This window comes from Alosa alosa, chromosome 9, assembly GCF_017589495.1.
Source record: "Alosa alosa isolate M-15738 ecotype Scorff River chromosome 9, AALO_Geno_1.1, whole genome shotgun sequence".
NCBI lineage: Eukaryota > Metazoa > Chordata > Actinopteri > Clupeiformes > Clupeidae > Alosa > Alosa alosa.
In genome coordinates this window covers 23,338,912-23,359,001 of record NC_063197.1, presented here as the reverse complement: position 1 = coordinate 23,359,001, position 20,090 = coordinate 23,338,912, and the positions used below count along the sequence as shown (strand labels likewise).

The 20,090-nt window shown below is 40.6% G+C and overlaps 2 protein-coding genes across 4 annotated transcripts in view; both read right to left on the bottom strand.

Moving 5' to 3' along the window:
• The window catches only part of LOC125300898 (lisH domain-containing protein ARMC9), a 33,037-nt gene extending 16,033 nt beyond the window's left edge, over nucleotides 1–17,004 (bottom strand). The window contains exons 1-21 of one of the 3 annotated variants that reach the window (XM_048253062.1): nucleotides 16,826–17,004; nucleotides 16,134–16,217; nucleotides 15,808–15,933; nucleotides 15,531–15,701; nucleotides 14,064–14,219; nucleotides 13,889–13,981; nucleotides 12,980–13,004; nucleotides 12,148–12,305; nucleotides 11,868–11,966; nucleotides 11,220–11,255; nucleotides 9,067–9,101; nucleotides 8,302–8,413; nucleotides 6,726–6,833; nucleotides 4,757–4,847; nucleotides 4,402–4,525; nucleotides 3,700–3,839; nucleotides 3,159–3,235; nucleotides 2,669–2,743; nucleotides 2,005–2,095; nucleotides 1,283–1,341; nucleotides 461–559 (exon numbers count right to left, since the gene is read on the bottom strand). In XM_048253062.1, coding sequence (XP_048109019.1) covers nucleotides 461–559; nucleotides 1,283–1,341; nucleotides 2,005–2,095; nucleotides 2,669–2,743; nucleotides 3,159–3,235; nucleotides 3,700–3,839; nucleotides 4,402–4,525; nucleotides 4,757–4,847; nucleotides 6,726–6,833; nucleotides 8,302–8,413; nucleotides 9,067–9,101; nucleotides 11,220–11,255; nucleotides 11,868–11,966; nucleotides 12,148–12,305; nucleotides 12,980–13,004; nucleotides 13,889–13,981; nucleotides 14,064–14,219; nucleotides 15,531–15,701; nucleotides 15,808–15,933; nucleotides 16,134–16,184 — 1,926 coding nt within the window. In that variant the 5' untranslated portion in view covers nucleotides 16,185–16,217; nucleotides 16,826–17,004. The remainder of the gene's footprint in view (nucleotides 1–460; nucleotides 560–1,282; nucleotides 1,342–2,004; nucleotides 2,096–2,668; nucleotides 2,744–3,158; nucleotides 3,236–3,699; nucleotides 3,840–4,401; nucleotides 4,526–4,756; nucleotides 4,848–6,725; nucleotides 6,834–8,301; nucleotides 8,414–9,066; nucleotides 9,102–11,219; nucleotides 11,256–11,867; nucleotides 11,967–12,147; nucleotides 12,306–12,979; nucleotides 13,005–13,888; nucleotides 13,982–14,063; nucleotides 14,220–15,530; nucleotides 15,702–15,807; nucleotides 15,934–16,133; nucleotides 16,218–16,825) is intronic. The other 2 variants (XM_048253061.1, XM_048253064.1) reach the window with 2 other exon arrangements.
• Nucleotides 17,005–17,645: 641 nt separating this feature from the next.
• polr2h (RNA polymerase II, I and III subunit H) lies at nucleotides 17,646–19,317 on the bottom strand. Its single transcript, XM_048252969.1, has 6 exons — nucleotides 19,126–19,317; nucleotides 18,721–18,813; nucleotides 18,530–18,613; nucleotides 18,350–18,443; nucleotides 18,110–18,193; nucleotides 17,646–17,993 (listed from the first exon to the last, which is right to left on the bottom strand). Exons 2-6 carry the CDS (start codon nucleotides 18,791–18,793, stop codon nucleotides 17,876–17,878), a joined length of 453 nt encoding a protein of 150 aa, XP_048108926.1. The 5' UTR covers nucleotides 18,794–18,813; nucleotides 19,126–19,317; the 3' UTR covers nucleotides 17,646–17,875.
• Nucleotides 19,318–20,090: the final 773 nt, after the last annotated feature.

The following is a 20,090-nucleotide window of genomic DNA, read 5'->3' as shown; positions in this document are numbered from 1 at the left end:
TAGGTAAATATTTCACAGAACATTCTATAATAGGATATTAAGGTAATCAATCAGAGAAAACAGAAATTTAACATCACTCCCTGTCTCTGTGTTTCATCCCTAGGCTGTCATGCTTGCTTTATGATGGTAAATATCTACTTCAGCCTATTAATGTGTGACTTATTTAATTCAATTTTCTCTTACGTTACCCCACAGGTTGCGGTCAGTGTAAAGCTGGCATTGGGCCTACATAGTTTAACAGGTCATTTGCCACAAACACTGACTACATTCTGTTGGATAAGAATTTTCGATTAGATTTTAAGAATTAGATAAGGAGTTTAAATATAGTTTAAGAATCTCCTTAGCTGATTTAAAATGATTCACATTTAACTTGTTCAACTTTTGTGCAACAGTGAAAATACATTTTCCTATGCATGAGTGTTGTGAGCGTAAATATAATTTTTACAACCAGCTGTCCTACCCCCAGGTACTCTGTTGTGAGCAAGGACTCTCCGGAAAGTTCTTTTGGCTGTGGCTGGAGCACTTCCTCCTTGTCCAGATCTGCCTCCATTGCATCCTCCTGTACAAACAGAGATTTGAAACGAATTAAGAGCCTGGTATGTCTCACCGAGCAGCAACAATGGAGAGGGTCTGGCCAAAGTTAAATAATAGCAAAATAACAGAAGTCAGATAAGTCCGACTCAATTGCAATTGATTTAGTAAGAATGAACAACACTTATATAATAGGTAAGTTGGACAATAACATTTCATGCAATCCTATAACTTCTGTTTCAATACTGTAAAGATGGCATGCAGTCCCAGGGGTTATTTTCCAGTCTTTAAGTAAACTCTGTCTTTGTTCTTAGTCAATATTTTGTTAAATTAATGGTGCACATAATGGTACTGAACGGTAGTATTTCTGAATAGTAAACACCACAAATGTACACACAAGTGTGTGCACCTACACAGATACACATGGTTTTGAGTGACAGGCCATTGTTGTAGTAGTTGTGTTGTTATTATTTGTTTTGTACCTCCTCAAATCTCCAAACCCAACTTCCAGGTGGGTGACACCCAATACCTGTGCCGTAGAGAGATTGCCATCAACCCATTTGGCAGAGGTGTCACAGTGAAAAAGGTCTGTTTATCTCTCTCTCACTCTCTCTCTCTTTATCCCTACTTCACCTTCCCCCCTCTTATGTCTGAGGGGGCCAGTGATGTGGGTCATGCGGAGGGTACAGAACGTGCCCATAAAGTGGAGGCTTTTGTCATTCGAGTGCTACGGCACGGACACCTTCCTCACCTCGTCATCGTCTTCCTCCTCTTCATCGTCCGACTCGGCCCCATCCTCCGTTACGTCCACTGAGGACATGAGCACGCGGAGGTCAGCGTGAGATACCACAGCATCAGTAAAACAAAGATAAACCATTTGTAAAGCTCACCCCCAGTAGGGGCAAAATGGTGATACTCAATCCACAATGTCCATACACCATACTGAGTTTATGATTGAACACAATAAATAAATAAAATACAATTAGCAAAAAAGTACAAAAGAGCTGCACTGTGCTTAACACAAAAATGTGTGAAACAATTTGGCTACTGGCTACATATCACACACAACACTGTTTAAATATAATTGGAGCAGCAGTGCTATCTGTAATGGCTACTATATTTATATAGTTCACTGGTAAAGACTAAATATACAAACACTGACCTATCATGAGTGACCACTACATTAGTGGCCTCATATAAACTAAAGGTAAATCTCAAGAGGGGATAAGCTTAAAAGCACAAAAGAGTCAATGATATCTTTGATACAAACCCTTAGGCCTTATCTCTAATGTGCATTATTCACACAATAATAGAGACTTAAGGTGTGAAACCTAAGATGCACGTTCTGTTGTTTGCCTTCAAGGACTGCTGATTAGATAGTATACCGGTTATTGGGAATCCATTTGATGATGGAATACATTTTTGCTTAGTCTGTGTATGTAGTCGTGGTTATGGTGACTGGGTGAGACCTACCTGAATTGAGCTGTTTAATGATAAACTCAATCTGTCTGTTGAGCTCTGGGTTCTCTTCTTTGCTATAGCAACAAAGGATCTCTTCCATGCTCTGTAAATGCAACAAAGGAGGAAACATACACCACAACTTTCAATACCTGCTGTTAACATGCATATTCATTTGTGTGGGTGTCTGTACTTTTTACTTTAAAGTTTTTCAGGTTTCTTTGCAGAGCTCCCCCTACAGCTTCAACGTATACATTTTACAATACTCCTCAATCGGTCAGTCTGCCGTTTCCTATTTCCCTGTTCCTCTGACAATGGTTTACTCGCTTTCTGCTTCTTTTCGCTGGCTCTGCCATGACGAATGTCTAAGAAACTCCATCGCTACCTTGTACTAGCCGCTGCCTTGGTATGTATGTGTAGTGCTGTAAAGCAATGTTTACATCGCGAGGCTGCGAGACTTTCTGTGTCTGAGTCCGGCGGGCTGCTGGCCCAAAGTTGCAATGCTGGTTTTTCTGTTCACAGACGCCAGGGGGAAGCGAGAGGGGAAAGCGAAACGGCCACCAATCACCCCAGAAAAGCATTCAAATGACTACAAAGCTGTGTTCAGGTAAATTAAGCTAAACACACTGCATAGTTCCCCTTTAAACACACACCCACACACACACACACACACACTCACCATTTCTCTGGCTGCCTCGCGAACAGCAGAGATTCCCAGTATGCTATACAAGGCTCCGTTCACATAAGGCCGGATCTGCAACAAAAAAATTACACAACTGCTTTATAATAATATCTTAAGTGTTCATTAATTTCTGTGTAAATACTGATTACAGCCAAGGAATAACTTCTTTATGCTATCTTAATAGGTGGATCATGGTTTGGGTGAGCCCACGCCACAATGTTTACCTATTCTTTCTTAAATAAAAGCACATACTGTACACATAGACTGCATGCACCATTGGCCACCTTTGATGTGAACAAGGCAAATTGACATCAGACGTGGATTCTTTTAAGGCGCAGTGGATTCTCAAATATTAATTGGAAAATGCTGATTCATGCACACAGACAGATAGACACAAACACACAAATATGGCCACAGCACTGTGGACACAATGCAACCAGGTGTGCCCCTTCATGGTCATCCTAAGGGATAAAACCACAGCATTCACCTCGTGGTTCTCATGTCCCAGGAGGTCAGTCAGAACTTTCAGCACATGTTTGGCATTTTCAGCACATTTCCTTTTGCCTGCGGGCACAAACATCGCTGGTAAGGGTCTCTACATTTGACCAACGGCGAATACACTTTAGACATTTGGATTTTAAAATGGGAACTTGACAACTTAACACAGACATTAAAAGACATAACATAAACAATATCAAAACTAAATTGAATGAGTTCAGTGAGCTCATGGGTTGAATTTAAGTAAAGTCAAGTCACATTTATTTATATAGCACACTTAAACGCAATGTAATTGGCCCAAGGTGCTCACAGCACAATTTAACCAGCTGATTGTCCATGGGCAATGATGCGGACTCTCTTAGTGTAAACAGGATGCAATAATATGCAAACTTAGTGGCAGTATATTACAGCTCTGTTCTGGATGACACAAACATCTCCTGAAAAGACATGTCTGCACTTTCTCAGTGTGTTATTAACACTCAGTGAACTCTTTGTGACTTCTCTGCCAGTAAAAAAGAGAGCATGTCTACCTTGTGTGCGCAGGCACAGGTTCATGAGCAGGGCCACCGCGTACTCCAGCGTGTAGTCCGTCAGGCAGTCCGAGTCATGGAGCTCGTCCACCAGCCAGCCAATCAGACCAGCCCTGATCATGGCTGTCTGCTGGGCTCGCCTGTGAGGAGCCAATCAGACAGAGGAACTATATATATATATTATTATTATTTATTTTATTTTTTTTGTGATCTTCTGAGTGATCTTCATTCTTCAACCTTCTTGATTCTGAGATACTCGACATGTACTGTTAGAGAGAGAGATAGATAGATAGATAGATAGATACTTTATTGATCCCCAGGGGAAATACTGAGACCTTGAATTTCCCCTGGGGATTAATAAAGTATCTATCTATCTCTCTAACAGTAGAGAGATAGATCACTCAGAAGATCACAAAAAAAGCTTTATCAAGACGTTATTCAGTCCAGATGGACAGAATTGGAGGACTCACTAGGAGAAGTAGTAAAGCATAGAGGGTATGGTGACTGAGCAAAGTGATGTTGCTAGCTTTAGTCACGCCATGGATTTAATGGCTAAATCAACATGCAATAAGAAAGCACTACATTTCTGCTATTAGTAGCTCTGACCACATTTCAAACATGTTACATGCAGTTCATGGGAAGGAATAGGTCAGGTAAATGTCTCTTTGGTCCCGGCTGGTGGAGGGAATGTGAGCTAGGGACCTGAGGCTGAGTTTCTGTAAGGCTCCCAGGAGGTTTTCCCTGGTCAGCGAGTCCTTCTCCTCCGTCTTCATGGAGTCCAGAAGAATCTTCAGCAGAGAGGGGATCTGAGACAGGTACATTCGGCCTAGAGAGCGGAAGAGACATATTTGATGAAATCAACAGTAAATATCACAAACCTACCTACTACAACAGAGCTTTCCATTTTTATAAGGGAAAAGTTGATCATACCTGTAACAAGCCCAGGTTGGATAACCTATTAAGCACTTATAACCACATCAAAGGGATATTACAAAATGAATAATGAATAGAGACTAGCTCAGCTCAGGAGCTGCCTGATCCACAGTTATTGACTTACCATCTGACAGTGAGGCGAAAGCATTGATGAGTCGGGCCATGTACTGACGGACAATCTCATTTTTTGATTTCATCAGGTGAAGCACGGTCTTCTGCAAAAACAGTCAGAATTGAAGGTATAACAAACACCAACTTACAAGTTTAAACACTGTTAAATGCATTTTCAACAAGCCTGCTGTTTGCTCATTACAGTGCTTAACATGTATGTGAAGCGTCAGTTTGACAGATGGATGTTTAAATTTGAAACATTTTTCAAGTGTTCTAAATGTCACATGACGTGTCACAGACACTACTGGTAATATAAGACAACCTTGTGGCACAAGATGTGTAGAAATAGTTTGCATTGTTTGATGTTCTTTACGTTTCACAGACTTATGTAACACATTGGAATAGTGGCAGCGGTGCAGTCTCATTGACTACCCAAGGAGCTTATCCCAAGTCAACTGAGGTAATGGGCCTCAGGGCCTCAGAAGAGAAAAGCCACGATTTGCCACAGCGCTTAACCTGACCTCAACTACTTCCAGCGTTGCACTGTAAGAAAGTGTAAAGAAATGCATTTGGGATCTGTCATTTTTCAAGACATTCATTTTCATTGCATTTAAAATAATATTTAAGGACACTTATCTTATCTCATAGTCCAAAAGGAGAGTGGCTAAGTAAAGACTACATCCAATTACTGTGCTTATACCCCTGTCTATTGTATGGTATTGAAAGCTATGTAAACGTTAGACTGCTAAAGTGTCCCATATGGATTACCTGCTGTGTGGCAAAGAGAACAGTGACAATAGGCTGAGACATTTATCTTACAAAACGCCCCTTTTGACATCGCTGCTTCAGGCCATGTGCAGATTACTAAACGTGAAGAGGCATAAATACAAAGGGAAATAAACACCAACACAAAGAAGATGTCAGAATCCTCTGAGCTGGCGAATCATATAACCAGAGATGGTTCTTTCAGTTTTCCTTCCAAAAATCTGTAGTTACTGAAGACAAGTGACCCTATCTGACCTCAGATGGTGAAGTGTGATTTTGTTGTTTGTCAGGGCTTACATTTATGTGGTGTTGGGATGACTAGTCCCCCGGTGGTAAAGCCAGTTTCACCCAGCGTTTTATTTCACGGGACGCAGTGTAAAATACATATGAAAGCCCTCAGATAAAAAAGATTGTAGAGATCTCACAGGGTTCCCACTCTAAGTCAAATGTAAAATTCCATGACTTTTCCCTGACTTTCCCTGACAAAAAACCTGAATTTCCATGACTTGACTGTATAATGAATAGTACAATATACCGATAAATGATTTCAGAGCACCTGCATAGCGTTCAAGAATCTTTTACTTTTTTAGAGCGGTAGATGAATAAATAGGTATTTAATAAACAACAAAGTTGGGCTATAAGCTAGCAGTAAAGCTAATAACCAGATATACACCAATTCTGCTTGGAAATATATTTGTATTCATGTATTTTGGCAAGTAAATTTTAAACTGCTACAACAAAATTCCCTGATAATCCATGACTATGCCCCAAAAATTATAAAATTCCCTGAGTTTTCATGTCTGGAATAGACTGTAAAATTCCATGATATTCCAGAAATTCCATGATCCGTGGGAACCCTGATCTCAATACATTGAGTGGAACTCAGTTGACACATTTATGTCCAAACTACTTCACTTCCATGTCCCTGTGAAAAACTGAACTGCAGCACAGCCATGTGCCCTCTGCACCAGACTCAAGATGATCACCCAATGATCTAAGTGACGAGAGAAGGAACTCACGGGCAAGGGCTGCATGCTGCTCTTTTGGGTTGTCTCAGAAAAGAGTTCTTGATCTACATGCATTTCTGGCGATACTTGAATCGAATAGGGAGTAGGTGAGCAGGGGTGTCTGCTCAGTCACCGTGTCGTGTACCTGGCTGGCAGATATGGCCTGGAGGTGGAGGAGGAGCAAGAGCAAGGTCATAGGGAGCTGTGTACCTTTCTGGAGCTGCTGCTGCTTCGGCTGACGCGCTCCAGGAGGTCATTACTGATGAAGGCCTGAAGGACGGTGTCACGCTGCTCACCGTGGACAGACCGAGTCAGCCTCTGAAAAATCCAAACAAGCCCCCCCCCCACACACACACACACAGTCCCAAAGACAGACAGCACAATTAGTGATGAAGAAATTAGCACAAAGTCTCTCTCTACATCATAAATACTTGACAACTGAATACTTCAGAAACTGAAGTGAAAAATACCATAGCGATTCATAGCATAGGTAATGAGACAATCTGATCAATAACAGCAGACTTCTAAGCAGGGCCGGAGTGGGGCCACTTTTCAGGCCAGGAGTTTCAGGTCCAAGACCGGCCCATGTTTTCCATGGTGGTGGAAATTGGATAAATGAAGTAACATTTCAGCTCTTACTATCCTGTAGTTTTTATTAGTACCATGGTTCAACAAATGTGTAAAGGTTATATAATAATTCACTTCAACTGAGAAGTTAACAGAAAATATTCCACAAGTTAATAAAAACAGAAAGAAAGAAAGAAAGAAAGAAAGCCTTTGACATGTAGCCTATCCCACACTTCCACAAAGAGGCATATTGAACTAATGTTTAGGCTACATGTTTTTTGCATTGGTAGGCTATACTGTTGTTTGGTGCTTTAGCCTACTACTTTACTACACCCACTTTTGAGCAAACAAGGCATATAGGTTTATCATGTAGCATAATTGCTCTTTCTTACATTAAATAACTTTAATTTATCCTCTCTACTTGTCCCTGTAGTAATGGCCTCCTCATCACTAATTTCGGGCTCATCCTTTTCAGTGGTCGACTGGTTGATCTGCTGCTCAGAGGCTACACTTTTTACCGGATAGGCCTACACAGATCAAGCTTCAGTTTTGTTATCAATATTTGCATACTGCAAAGTCTATGAATCGGATACAAAAGGCTACTATTTTAAGTCATTTAATGTGCTTGCGAATAGCTTGACAACACTACAACGTCCATTATTAGCCCAATTACATTGCTAATAATCATTGACTATAGGCTATTTCTCTTTACCACTTTACCACTACCATCCATCCTTCCTGACGCTTATGGCTACAGTAGGGCCGGTCCAGCTATCCGTATCTGAGAAAACTTTTTTATATATACTATAGGGACCCAACCAACTCTTTTTGGGAGGGGAGAACTCCCTCACATAGGCTACAACCCATGCAGAGGCAACGGTGTCATGCACAGAATGTGGAGTGGTGTCATGTATAGGCTACTTTAAGAGAAGATAGACTAACGTGACAAATGTCAATATTTTTTCCCTCGACCGGCTCAGAAGTGAAGCGGCCCAACGGGAATTTTCTTGATTCTCCCGATTACCCATCCCGGGCCTGCATCTAAGTGTGGTCTGAACTACACTAATGAGTAAATCAATGACCAATCATGATTACAATGACTCATCCTGGGTGGGCCTGGCACCACAATCAGAGCACTGGTGTCTCTCAGGGTTACTAAAGTGATTTGATTCATTTGGGCTTCGGGCCTGGGAGTGTTTGAGGCTGACTCCAGACTAACCCAGCGCAGCGCCTGCAGCAGGAGCGCCTTGAGCCGATCCGACCCATTGGCCAGATCCCTCTTCAGCTTCTCGTAGTCCAACGAGGGCAGCAGCGGCACGTCTTTGGGCCTCCTAAGAAGAAAATGTGTGTGTGTGGGGGGGGGGTGGGGGTGATGCACACACACACTAAAATTAGACACTTCATTCACCACCGCATACACCAACATTCCTGCCAGCTTTCTATCAGTTCAGTGGGAATGTAATGCTATCGTTGATGTACAGGACTAAGTACACTCAGCAATATCAATGCAAGAGGACAATGCTAACTAAGACAAGAATCTACATGAAAAGGAAGCCCTGGCTTGGTGGTAAAAGCACCTTGAAAGAAAGCTAAGGCATCCTAAGAAGGTGCATACTACTGAAGGTGAAACTGTCTGAAGGGAAGAGAAAAAAAATCATAGCAGTGTGCCAAAGACCAAGAGAGGAGTGGAATTTTTTTTTTACCTGGGGCAACAATTCTGTCAATTCACATAAATGTATTTGCTTTTTTTTAACAAGATAGCAATAGACTTTGCCAACATGTATCATTCACTCATCATATATGACAGTTTAGTTACCAGTCATAAATCTCAGACTTGCCACGACTCTACATGCTTTCAGCGCTCAGTAGAGAGTTGGGCAGGTAGAACTGCTTGTTCTATCAGGGTCTGTTTTCTAGTGCTACAGGGCCCTGTTTTCTGATTTACATACATGTGGCTGTGGACGGGGACTCATGGAGAACTTACGGGGGTGCGACGGAGGCACGCAGCATTGAGGAGGCCTGGGAGAGAGGGATAGAGAGACACAAGAATGAAACTATCACTGTCTTTAGTCATTCTGTCAACACTGTTTTTCTATGGAGTTGGTCACTACTTTTCAAGGAAAATGAGTAATGGTGCTGGCACAGGAGACCAATGCAGATGGACATGGCTTTTGTATTTGTTAAAATTAAAAATGTCATGGTTAAAACCAGGAACCAGAACTCACGAACATCAAACTGGTCAGGGGATACTGGGAGCACAATTCACAGTGGCTACAGAGCGCCAATTCTTTCAGATTAAACTGACAGCCGGATAAAGAATGCAGATTAAAAAAACATTTACAGGAAAACCAACTAAGACTCACCTGTTTAATGCTAAAAAACGAACCAGAGAGCTCGGACCACATTCACAAGTCATTTCAGAGGAGGTGCGAATCTGAATCTCTAAACTCAGTCATGAGAAAAGATATCAGTGCGATCTTTCTTTCAACTAAGCTATTTGCTTGACTACTTTGTTATTCTTCATTAAAGTAATTCATCCATTATTCATCCATTATGGCAAAGATAGATAGATAGATACTTAATACATCCTGAGGGACATTTTTTTTAGATAGATAGGAACATTTTTTTTCTTTTTAGATAGATAGATACTTAAAAGTGATAAGGGAGGCAATCCTGATCCTGGGTCAGAATGAGCAGCACCTTCTCTGAAATGCTTTAATACGGCCATTGAGCTCACCTCTCGCTGAGATCACTAGGATGTTTACCGAGACACTTTCAGCCCAAGTAACAAGCCAGGGTGTACCAAAGCTAGAGGAGCTATATACAGTTGTACATGCTGTAAAATAATTCTGGTCACATGCAATACCTTCAGGCGCGCATTCAATAAACACATTTGCTTTACTTTACTTTTTGTTTGTTTGTTGGTTTTTGCATGCAGTGAGTGGCAAGGGCATGAGGAACCCTTATACGGGTACAGGGAGTATGAGAAGGGGTTAGTGAGTGAAGAAATGACCCGCCATCACTATCACATTGCACCTGGCCTTTAGGTCCGGTTTCTCCAAACAACCGCTAATGAAGGTGAAGTGCTGAGATCTCAAAGAGGTCATTTCAATGTTTAACTTTGGTGGGAGGCAGGAGACCTCAAATGTCGATTTCGAGCTAAAAAGGCCGGGAAATGATCCATATCAGCCTATCTATATCCTGTTGAACCGGGCCTGTCCTTTGTGAAACACAGAGGCGCAACACACAGATCTGTCCAGGCATCTCAAGTATGAAGAATGAGTGGACCGAAGACCAATAGAGGAACTTTAGGATCTGGCCAAGACAGAGGAGGGTGTGTGAACTTGTGTAACAACAAATGTATAGCAGGAGCTCAGTCTTGGTCAAACTTTGAGAGCCTCACAATTGACAAATGATTTGTGCAACTACGCAAGAGGGGAAGTATATGGAGTACTTATAACGTGTGTTGGCTGGATTAGGAGCCTTTGGGCGAGGCTCTATATCCCATATCGCTTTACTTCAAGAGGATTAAGAAAGTCCAGGTACATCCTGGAAATTCTTCGCCCACGTACAAAAAAGCGCCGGCCCCATGGTAACTACTGTAATAGTCCTGTGGTAGAGTTGCAGTCCAGGAAATAGCAGTGATATTTTCCATGAACAAATGAGTAAAAGTGTGAAACTAGTCTGGTGCTGACCAAACTCTAGCTCTGAGGACGCTTGTGAACCAAGTCTGTGGGGACTTTAGGAACCAGGCTCAAGCAAATCATTATTATGGCGACTAACAAAGACAAACAGCACATGGCGGGCTATGCAGGGTAAAGAAGAATACAAACTGCAGTCACAGTGACACCACTAGGGATTCAACTCAACACCCTGTCCCTGTCAGGCAAAGAGCAGCATTCTCATAGCAACGGAGGCCCTTTAGATGGAGTCGATATAAAGGGAACTGGAGCCGGCTGTGGGTTTCAGGAGGAATATAAAAGGGAGGGAATGGATGAGCAGTAAGGATGAGAGGAAGAGAGGAGGAAGAGAGGGGGGAGGGGAGGGGAGGGGAGGGGATGGCAGAAGCACAGTCGGCAAGGCGATGTAGTGGGGGAGCAAGACAAGAGGGAGAAGAATGAAACATCAGAGACTTACATATCCATCATCATAAGGGCTCATAGAGTAATATCCCTTTAAGAGCACACACACACACACACACACACACACACACACACAAATACACACAATAGGAAGTTGTTGAATGAAGGTATACAGAGACACAACAAAAACAGAAGCACACAACTAGATTTTCCCACAAGCCAGGCCTGATAATGGCCATTCTCCTCAAGGGGAATCCACTAACACTGATGGTGGTGAGTACTGTATATGGCAGACATCTCAATCATCTTAGAGTCCTTTCAAATAACCCTTCCTTCCTATGCAGTAAAGGAAAAATGTATTAAGAGCAGCTCATAACAGAGATAATGACTATGTTGGGGGTGTATTTTCATTACACAAGCAGCTGCAGGAGGGTTGTAAACTAAATATTAGTCACACACCATAAACACCTAATATCTAACCAGACTTCCATGAGGGGCAATGAAGAAAAAATGTAACAAAGCAACACAGCAACCTAAAGACCCCACAGCACATTTTAGCTAAACAAAAGACAACCAGGGAAATAATAATGCTATAGATCTTTGGACTTGGCAAATAAGAGCATCATTGTATGCATCAGCATCAGTTGGCTGGCTGGCTGGGTGTTAAGACGGCCACATGTGGGAAAGGGTGTTTCTCACTTACAGTTCCAGGCCGGGTGAAGTCAATGCTCTGGGCCACACTTTGTCTCATCTGGTTGCTGAAGAGGCGCACACACACACCCTGGAGATACTCTGGGGAAATCTGCAACAAACAGCAGCATTCCCATGAGCGATCTGGGAAGTGTTATTGAGCATAGACTTGCACTGAGGGTGAGGGTGTTTCAGTTTTAGGTTTGCATAGATATAACATTCATATAGGGCTCATGTGTGGCGAGCGTGTGTTTCTGTGTGTGATCTGGGTAATGGTAGGGGGCTGAATGTACCATTTTTCCACTGACAGTGGCTTCAAGTGAGTCCACCAGTTCAGCTGTGACACCGATGAGTTTATGGTAGTCGGCCTGCATCTTCTGGAACTTTTTCACGTAGGACGAAGTCTTCCTCTCAGCTTCTGCCAACTGCAAGTGCAGTTGTTGTACTGTATCTTCATACACACAAATACACATGTCTCATTCAAGTTGGCAGGGAATAGATTAAAAAAAAAAAAGCTATTCACATGTAGCAAGTATCACTGAACAATTTTTCATGCCAAAATTTTGCAATAACAGATGAAGAGTTTGGTTCCAAAACGCTAGTTCTCCATTTTTGAAAACATTAATAAGTCATGTTATTTAATTGTGTATTTCAGGTAATATCAATTGCAGTTGTGTTGTTTTGACTGAGTAAAGATGAATGATGAATCAAATAACAATAACCCTATTCTAATTCCACTGAAATTACTTGGAAAACTAAATAAAAAAAATGATTTATGAAAATGTATTAAAAATGGAGGATGTAGCGTTTTGGAACTAAACTCAGATTCATATTAAACAGACAACTCCTCAACAGACAACATTGGGAAATTTGATTGACAGTAGAAATAAGAGGATGCATGACATTTGGGTACGGCCTCCACATTAGTGGTTTGTGGTTTAACAAGCACACAAAATGATTCAAACTCAAGTCAAGAATGCTTAAATGCGTCACATCAGACTGAAAAGTCGCCAAATGCAATTACAGTGACACTCCTTCCCACAGTCCCTGTCAATGTGTGCACAACACAGTACACAGCAGACATAAACTGTACATCGAGTTATTCTCTAAACATGAGCTGCTTACCTTTGTTGCTAGAGAAACCTTCCCTCTTTGACACCAGTGTTAAAGAAATAACTAGAACATAATATCAGTGATCATTTTAACAAAAAGAGGGATAACTATCAGTAAAAACAAATTTGATCAAGAATGCTGCATCAAATCATATCATTTAAGATTTTCCACTGTAGTCTCGTATGATTATTGTGACACATCTTTGGATATGCAGACATAATTTAATATCATACTTAGTATCACCTCACATGGGCGCAGTTCCAACAAGTACTTTGGCAGTAATTTCTGGTATTATTCGTAAAACCAATTGAAAAGCAACAATGATTGTCTTTTGGGATTTGAACCAGACTGAAGAATATTACATAATCTTAATCCAGGTCTTTAATAGCATGGGAAGGAAAGCCTATACAGCAGACTTCTTATAAAGCTGTAATTGTTTTGATGTCAGACCAATCTAAGATGCCCATAGGTGGCTATAGACCATCAGGGTCAACACAGGGTGAGAGTCATATCAGGTTTTGCCCTGAACCACACACACTGATGAAGGGGGGAAAAAAGTGGATTTCTCTTTGCTTTTGTTTCTGAATGACTGCAAATAAATGGAAGGGGCACTGTCTGCATATTAATGCTCCCTTTGGTTCCTTGTGGGAAAGGCTTTTATGAAGGACTTAAATGTGTTTCTCACAAGTAACAGGAGAGGAGATTACATGTTTTTCATCTGCTTTCAATCTTAGGCTATTGTATTCCTATTCATTTTAATCTCATTGTTTATCTCTCTGGTTCACTTCTTTCATTAGGTAAGAAGAGTGATATAGTCAGAAGACCAGGAGTGAGAGGACCTGATGATACAGTTTTAGGACTATGGTGAAAAGCTATAGTATGAACTCCAGTTGTATCCAGTTTTAGTAACATTAAGGATACATATATGGTCACCAATCTTGGAGTGTTGGAAGCTTTTAGTGTCGTAGAGAGAAATTTCTCAAGCTTCTCCTTCATCTCTGGCATCCAGGAATCCTGCAAAAAACAAAATCAGCTCAGACATCAGCTCAACTTCTGAGAGTGACTGAGGGTGAGGGGAGGAAGATGTTGAGCCTACCTGGAAAAGGTTCTTGAAGGACGGATGCGCCACAGGATTGGGTACGAAAGGTAGAGCGTAGAACGGCAGGAACTCAGTGGTCTGACTCAGTGCTGAGCCTCTGGTCTCCAGAAAGTGTTTGAAGTGTGTAATCCTCTCATCGAAATCCCCTCGGTCCTGCTCCAGCAGATATCAAACACAGCTCACCACCACTGATACTTATTTCTGATACTGATACATAATTCCTGACATAAACCCTTCATGTACATCATACTGTATCATGGACTTTCTTCACTATACTTCATCGCAGCGGAATAGTGAGAGAAGTGGGGCCACCTACTGGCCAAAAAGGGCAGAAATGTAATGTATTACGTACAGGTTGTATTCCAACGAGTGGTGGTCTTGGAATTCCTGAGGCAAAATGAAATGGCAGGTGTCTTTGTTTTCCAATGCATTCTATGAGTACATGCTTGTACAATACATTCTGTCATTGTGTGCTGGAGGAGATAGTATAACAATATCTTCAAGGATTCAATATTTTTATTGTCAATGTGGTTCACAACGAAATTCAGTTTGTCACTCTCCTAGCAGCAATTCTTTGTATGGTTTGTATGATAAGTGGCTGCATAGGTCAAGCATGGAATATGCTTCATTCCAACGCCTACTGAAAACATTACATTGCTTAGAAGTTTAAACTAGGCCTTGAAACAGAGGAACAGGTCTAGAATTAGCCTGGCTAGCGCCACCACTTCTCAATGAAACGTGGTCTGGGAACCAAACATTCATTTTCTCGTATTTGAAAAAAATGCTCAGATCCGTTTATTGGGTGCCACGGATGTCTATCAAATGCGTCTGTGCATAGCTCATCATCGTCTTGCTTTCCCCCCTGTTCTGTGATTGGTTCCCTATCGCAGGGCGAAAATTTGCTCCATGGTCTCCAGGCTGCCTTAGCAGCGTGAATCAAATCACGCGCAAGGCAGCATGGGAACACCCAGGCTAGTCTAGAATGGCAAAACACATATAATGGCACACCTTGATATTTGAGTGATATGCATGGTGGCATGTTTGTGCAACAACTGGAGTGAAGCTCTAGGAAAGTTTTTTTCAGATTGTCTATAAATTGTAAACTGGGCATAATAAAGCATGTGTATATGTGTGTAATAAAGCAAGTACACAAGTGTGTAAGATTTATGGGACAAATTTTAGTTTTAAGGCTGTCACATACTTTAAGTACCAACTGGATGCAATTGGTAACCAAATATAAGTCATTCCAGCAGTAACCAAAAACAAACAAACAAAAACTCCAGCAAACCCATACCATATAGGGTTAGACTTAATAGTTCAGCAATAACTGTAACAACTCAGGTTTGGCAATATCCTGATGCCTGAGCATACTAACTGGCATTCTTCCCCAATAGGAGATATCAGCACTTTAAAAAAAAACAAACAACGGTCTTCATAGTCCCTGACATGGCCTTAGCAACTTACTGGTCTTCCAAGGCAGTGCTTCAGAGGATAGATGGTGAAATGGATGTGCAGATAAAACTCAAGCTTTTGAGCTGTGGGATGACTGTCACGGTCCTCTACAGGAATGTGTTCGTTCCAGAGCTCAAAGAATACCTTGTAGTCGCCATCCTCAAATGAGCTCATAAGATCTTTCTGTAAATTAATTTGGATATCATACTTATGATTCAAGGCATATAAGGGTACATATTAATAAAATGACAATTGATAGATCACATCTGTAATCCTAAAACAGGTTTACCTGAATGATGAGGGCTTTAGAATCTTGAACAGCATTGCCTTGAGATTTGGGGATCGGTTTCCCCTTGATTTTACATTCCTTCTCAAACTGTTTTGCTGTTTCTTCAAATTCAGCAAAGTTGAGATACTGTAGACACAATAATGATGGGTGACAAATCCAACAAATTGATATCTGCCTAACACATAGGCTACCTAAAATAAAATAACTACAATGGGCAGTAAAACTAACACAAATTATTAATCCACCATTCCTTTAGTTAACACAATATGTATATATGTGTGTGTGTGTGTATTGCGTGAATACATGCATGTAGCCTATGTCTATACCTCCTTGATCATCCCAAGAATATCTGCTTCATTTCCAAACATGTCACCCATTTCAAGAATTTAGGAGTCCTTTACACGTGAATGCTGAAACAAATAGATGCAATACATGGTCTTTAAAGGGATACCTACAAACAATGCAGATGAAATATAGCTTGTTCAATACAACTAGGCTATCAGTGTCAATAGCAAAACGTTAGCTAAGATAGTAGCCTGACTGGCTACTCTCCAATATTGTCCTACGTCTTGAGGGCGAACAACTTTGTTTCTCAAAGATTAATAGACTGTAACAGGATATTAGTACCTTGACAACGTGGATTACAAATAATCAAGGACAGTTTATGTAGGTATTGACAATAATTAGCTCACGTAAATGGAACCACCACCGCCAAACGTACATATAACTCGCTAACATTAGTGGCGACAACAAAGTTAGCTAATGTTAGCTACTAATATCAGTAATCAGTTATCGAGATTTATTGTGCTAATTTGCAAATACAGCCCATCTCAGGCAATTCATGCAACTATCAGTAAATTCAGCTGACAGTATTCATGCGTGGTAAGGTTTGCTTGAGGCTAGCTTACGTTAGCGGACAGTTTTTTAGAGATGGATTACAACACATGCACATCTAACGTTATAGCCAAACATGCTATCGCTAACTATGCTATCGTTAGCCAATTAAACGTAAACCTACTTGGTTAGTAGCATATGTTACGTTTTCCTTTAGGCGAGGAAATTCAACTCACCAATATCTCATTTTGATATTATGAAATTGGCCATACCATTAACATTACATTTTACAGTAACAACGCTAGACTGATGTTAGCCGAACCTTCATGGTAGAATACAATGCTGAACCGCTACCCAGTAACTAAGGGGAAGACGCTCGTAAATACACCTAGCAACCAAACAGACTGGAGCCGAAAAGTGGCGTGTTTTGCTGCAAATACTGTATTTTTTTGCACATGGAGCAATGCCATTGAATTATAAGGTTCTATCTATCTGACATTTTTGTCCAAATTAAGATATTGACATTCTTATTCTGTAACAACCTAATAAGGTGAGGTGATTCTTGAAGTTGTATGCATTTTTGGACACTAGCTTCATACATCTAAAGATACGTGTTCCACTTATCAATATAACTCTGAGTTCTAAAACTTTGAAGCTCAATATCTCAGAACTACACAGAATGCAGATAGAACCTTATAATTCTAAGGAGACTAATATGATACACAAACACCACTCTTATGGATAAGCAAACTAGTTAGAAAAGTATGTTGTTACTAACCAGTTCACCAGTCCTGCCAGACAAAACATTTGAGTCATTACATACGAATTCTCCATTAAATTAATTTAAGCAAGACACTCATCATTTTCAATAATCAAGGTTAGCCTATATCTTTTAACATCTTTAACAAACTAAACAACCTGCTAGTCTACAAAACCACAAAAAGTAATTCTTGGTTGGTCAATTGGTTCTATGTGCTGGGTCTCAAAACATAAAGACAACCAAATATATAAAACTTTTTTTATTATTATTATTTACAGGGTTTACCACAAACAGTATTGATTTGTAATTTGTAATTACATTACGAAAAAAGAGAGATAAATCCCAGGTATTTCTACAAAAAAAAAAAAAAAACATCCACAAAGATGCAAGTCCATGATCCTCAAGAGATACTGTCTTTCCGGATATTCAAATGCACTGTATTTTGAGTCCACACAGAAAAACTGTAAGCCATGTTTAGAAAGCAAGCTTCTTCATTAAAAGGTAGACCCGTGAGTCCACTTCAAATCCATGCAAGTTGTTGGCATCACCCTGTAGTCTCATCAACAACCCACCATAAGAAACGTATGCAGAACTACATAGAAAACAACAACAAATAAATGGTTAATTTAAATTAGCACACAAACATCTGGAGAATTAAAGAAAAATAATGGTTGATCATTTTTAATTAGGCAGCAAGACAAAACTCACAGACGAGTGGCCGCTTCTGTAGACGTCTCATCTCCTTCAATTCTATACACCTTTCCGTACATTACATAATCAAACTGATCCGCCCTGAGGAAAAACAACATAGATACCTCATTGCAAGTCCTATTAGACAGACAGACAGACAGACAGACAGACAGAGAGAGAGAGAGAGAGAGAGAGACACACACACACACACACACACACACACACACACACACACACACACACACACACACATCTTACCTTGAAGGGCGGTCATCTGTTGGATTGTATTCCCCATCATCTGGAGTTCCATCTTCATAAAGTGTACTTGCTATCACCAACCTGAACTTGTCCCCTGAAGAATATAGTAAAGTCATACTTTATTAATGTTATTGTATCGCACTTGAAAGCTATGGCTTCTTATGTCACCATTCATCTTACCAAGGTCCACAGGGTAGATCTGAATGTTCACATCAAGTATGAGGTCCATCTTGAAAGATTCACTTTCACAGTGAAGTCGAGACACTGAAATAAAAAGTTTGAATAGTTTGTACAATGCTTATGTATTTAATCTTTGAACCAAAGCCCATTGGTTGTCTAACAACACACAGCACCAAAACAGCATATATTACCTCTGTCAAACTTCATCCCATCTGGGTCAATGTCTTTCACATCAAAAATATCTTCAAACAGGATTCCAGCCATGTTGGTTCTAGTCTATCAATCTGATGAAAATGGGAAGATTTTGTTAAATAGAAGTTTTGACAGTATGGACAGATAAATGGAACCTTACATTACAGCCGATTGACTCAACATTTGACATAATTTACTTAGCTAAAATTACTTTCAAGTTGGGACAATTTACTGATATTCCAAGAGAAAGCAGAAGCAAGAAATTTGACTGTGGGTGTAGAGTTGGCCACTGGGTGAATAGAAAACATTATACAAAACAAGGTAATCTGTGATTCCATTCGCACAGGCACCCATGTGAAGCTAGCCTAGCTAGCTAGCTAGTAAACGAAGTTCTCTTCACTTACTTTTTCTAGGATACCTACGACCAAAATCTGTTGTCGTATTAATCTTCAAAGATGGGGGAGTATGAAAGACTCCAATGAAAGCTCTCAGGAAGAAACTAAAAATAATGATAATCAGATTTGTCTCATCAACAGAAATGAATTGTGCCGCGCTCACAATGTGGAACTCGTTGACCCTTCTCAGCATTCACTTCCGTGGCAACCCAGAGAAACGTAAAAAAAAAAAAAAAAAAAAACAGAAACGTTTTCTATTGGCAGAGAGAGCTTGCAATGATTTTCACATGGGATACAACTACCTTAGAAACAGTTATAAGCAAAAATGCTATAATTATGACCGCCGCGCAGCGAAGGTTTAGTCAGATTTTTTTTTTCTTTTTCGCATGCCCAAATTTACGTCAATGATTCCCGGGACACTGAAAGACCGGGGTACACGAAACTTGGTGGGCATGTAACCCCACATGGATAGCATGGAACCACAGTTTTCTGTGAATATTTCGAGAACCGTAGGGCCTAGGAGGTCCACCTTTTGTATGTATGTTGGTCTTAAGGGGGCATGTCAACCCATCCCATTACCACTTATTTCATGTATAGCGCCACCTAGTTAAAAATTAAAAAGCAAACAATTAGGTGTTTTCATCACAATATCTCTGGCTGACAAGGTCAAAACTGCACGAAATTAAAAGTGTAGGACCATTATGACACCCTCCGAATGCATGCCAAGTTTTGTGTACTTTCGTTCACGGGGGGCCTTACAATAAAATAATTTATGTGTACATTTAGTGACGTACACCAACAAGGATTCCCGGGACACTGAAAGACCGGGGTACACAAAACTTGGTGGGCATGTACCCCCACATGGATAGCATGGAACCGTCATTTTTCGTTTTGATCTTTTACATGTGAAATCTATAAACTAATCATGTTTTGGTACTTGTTTTCTAGCAGATACCAGTGAGAATTGAGTGTGG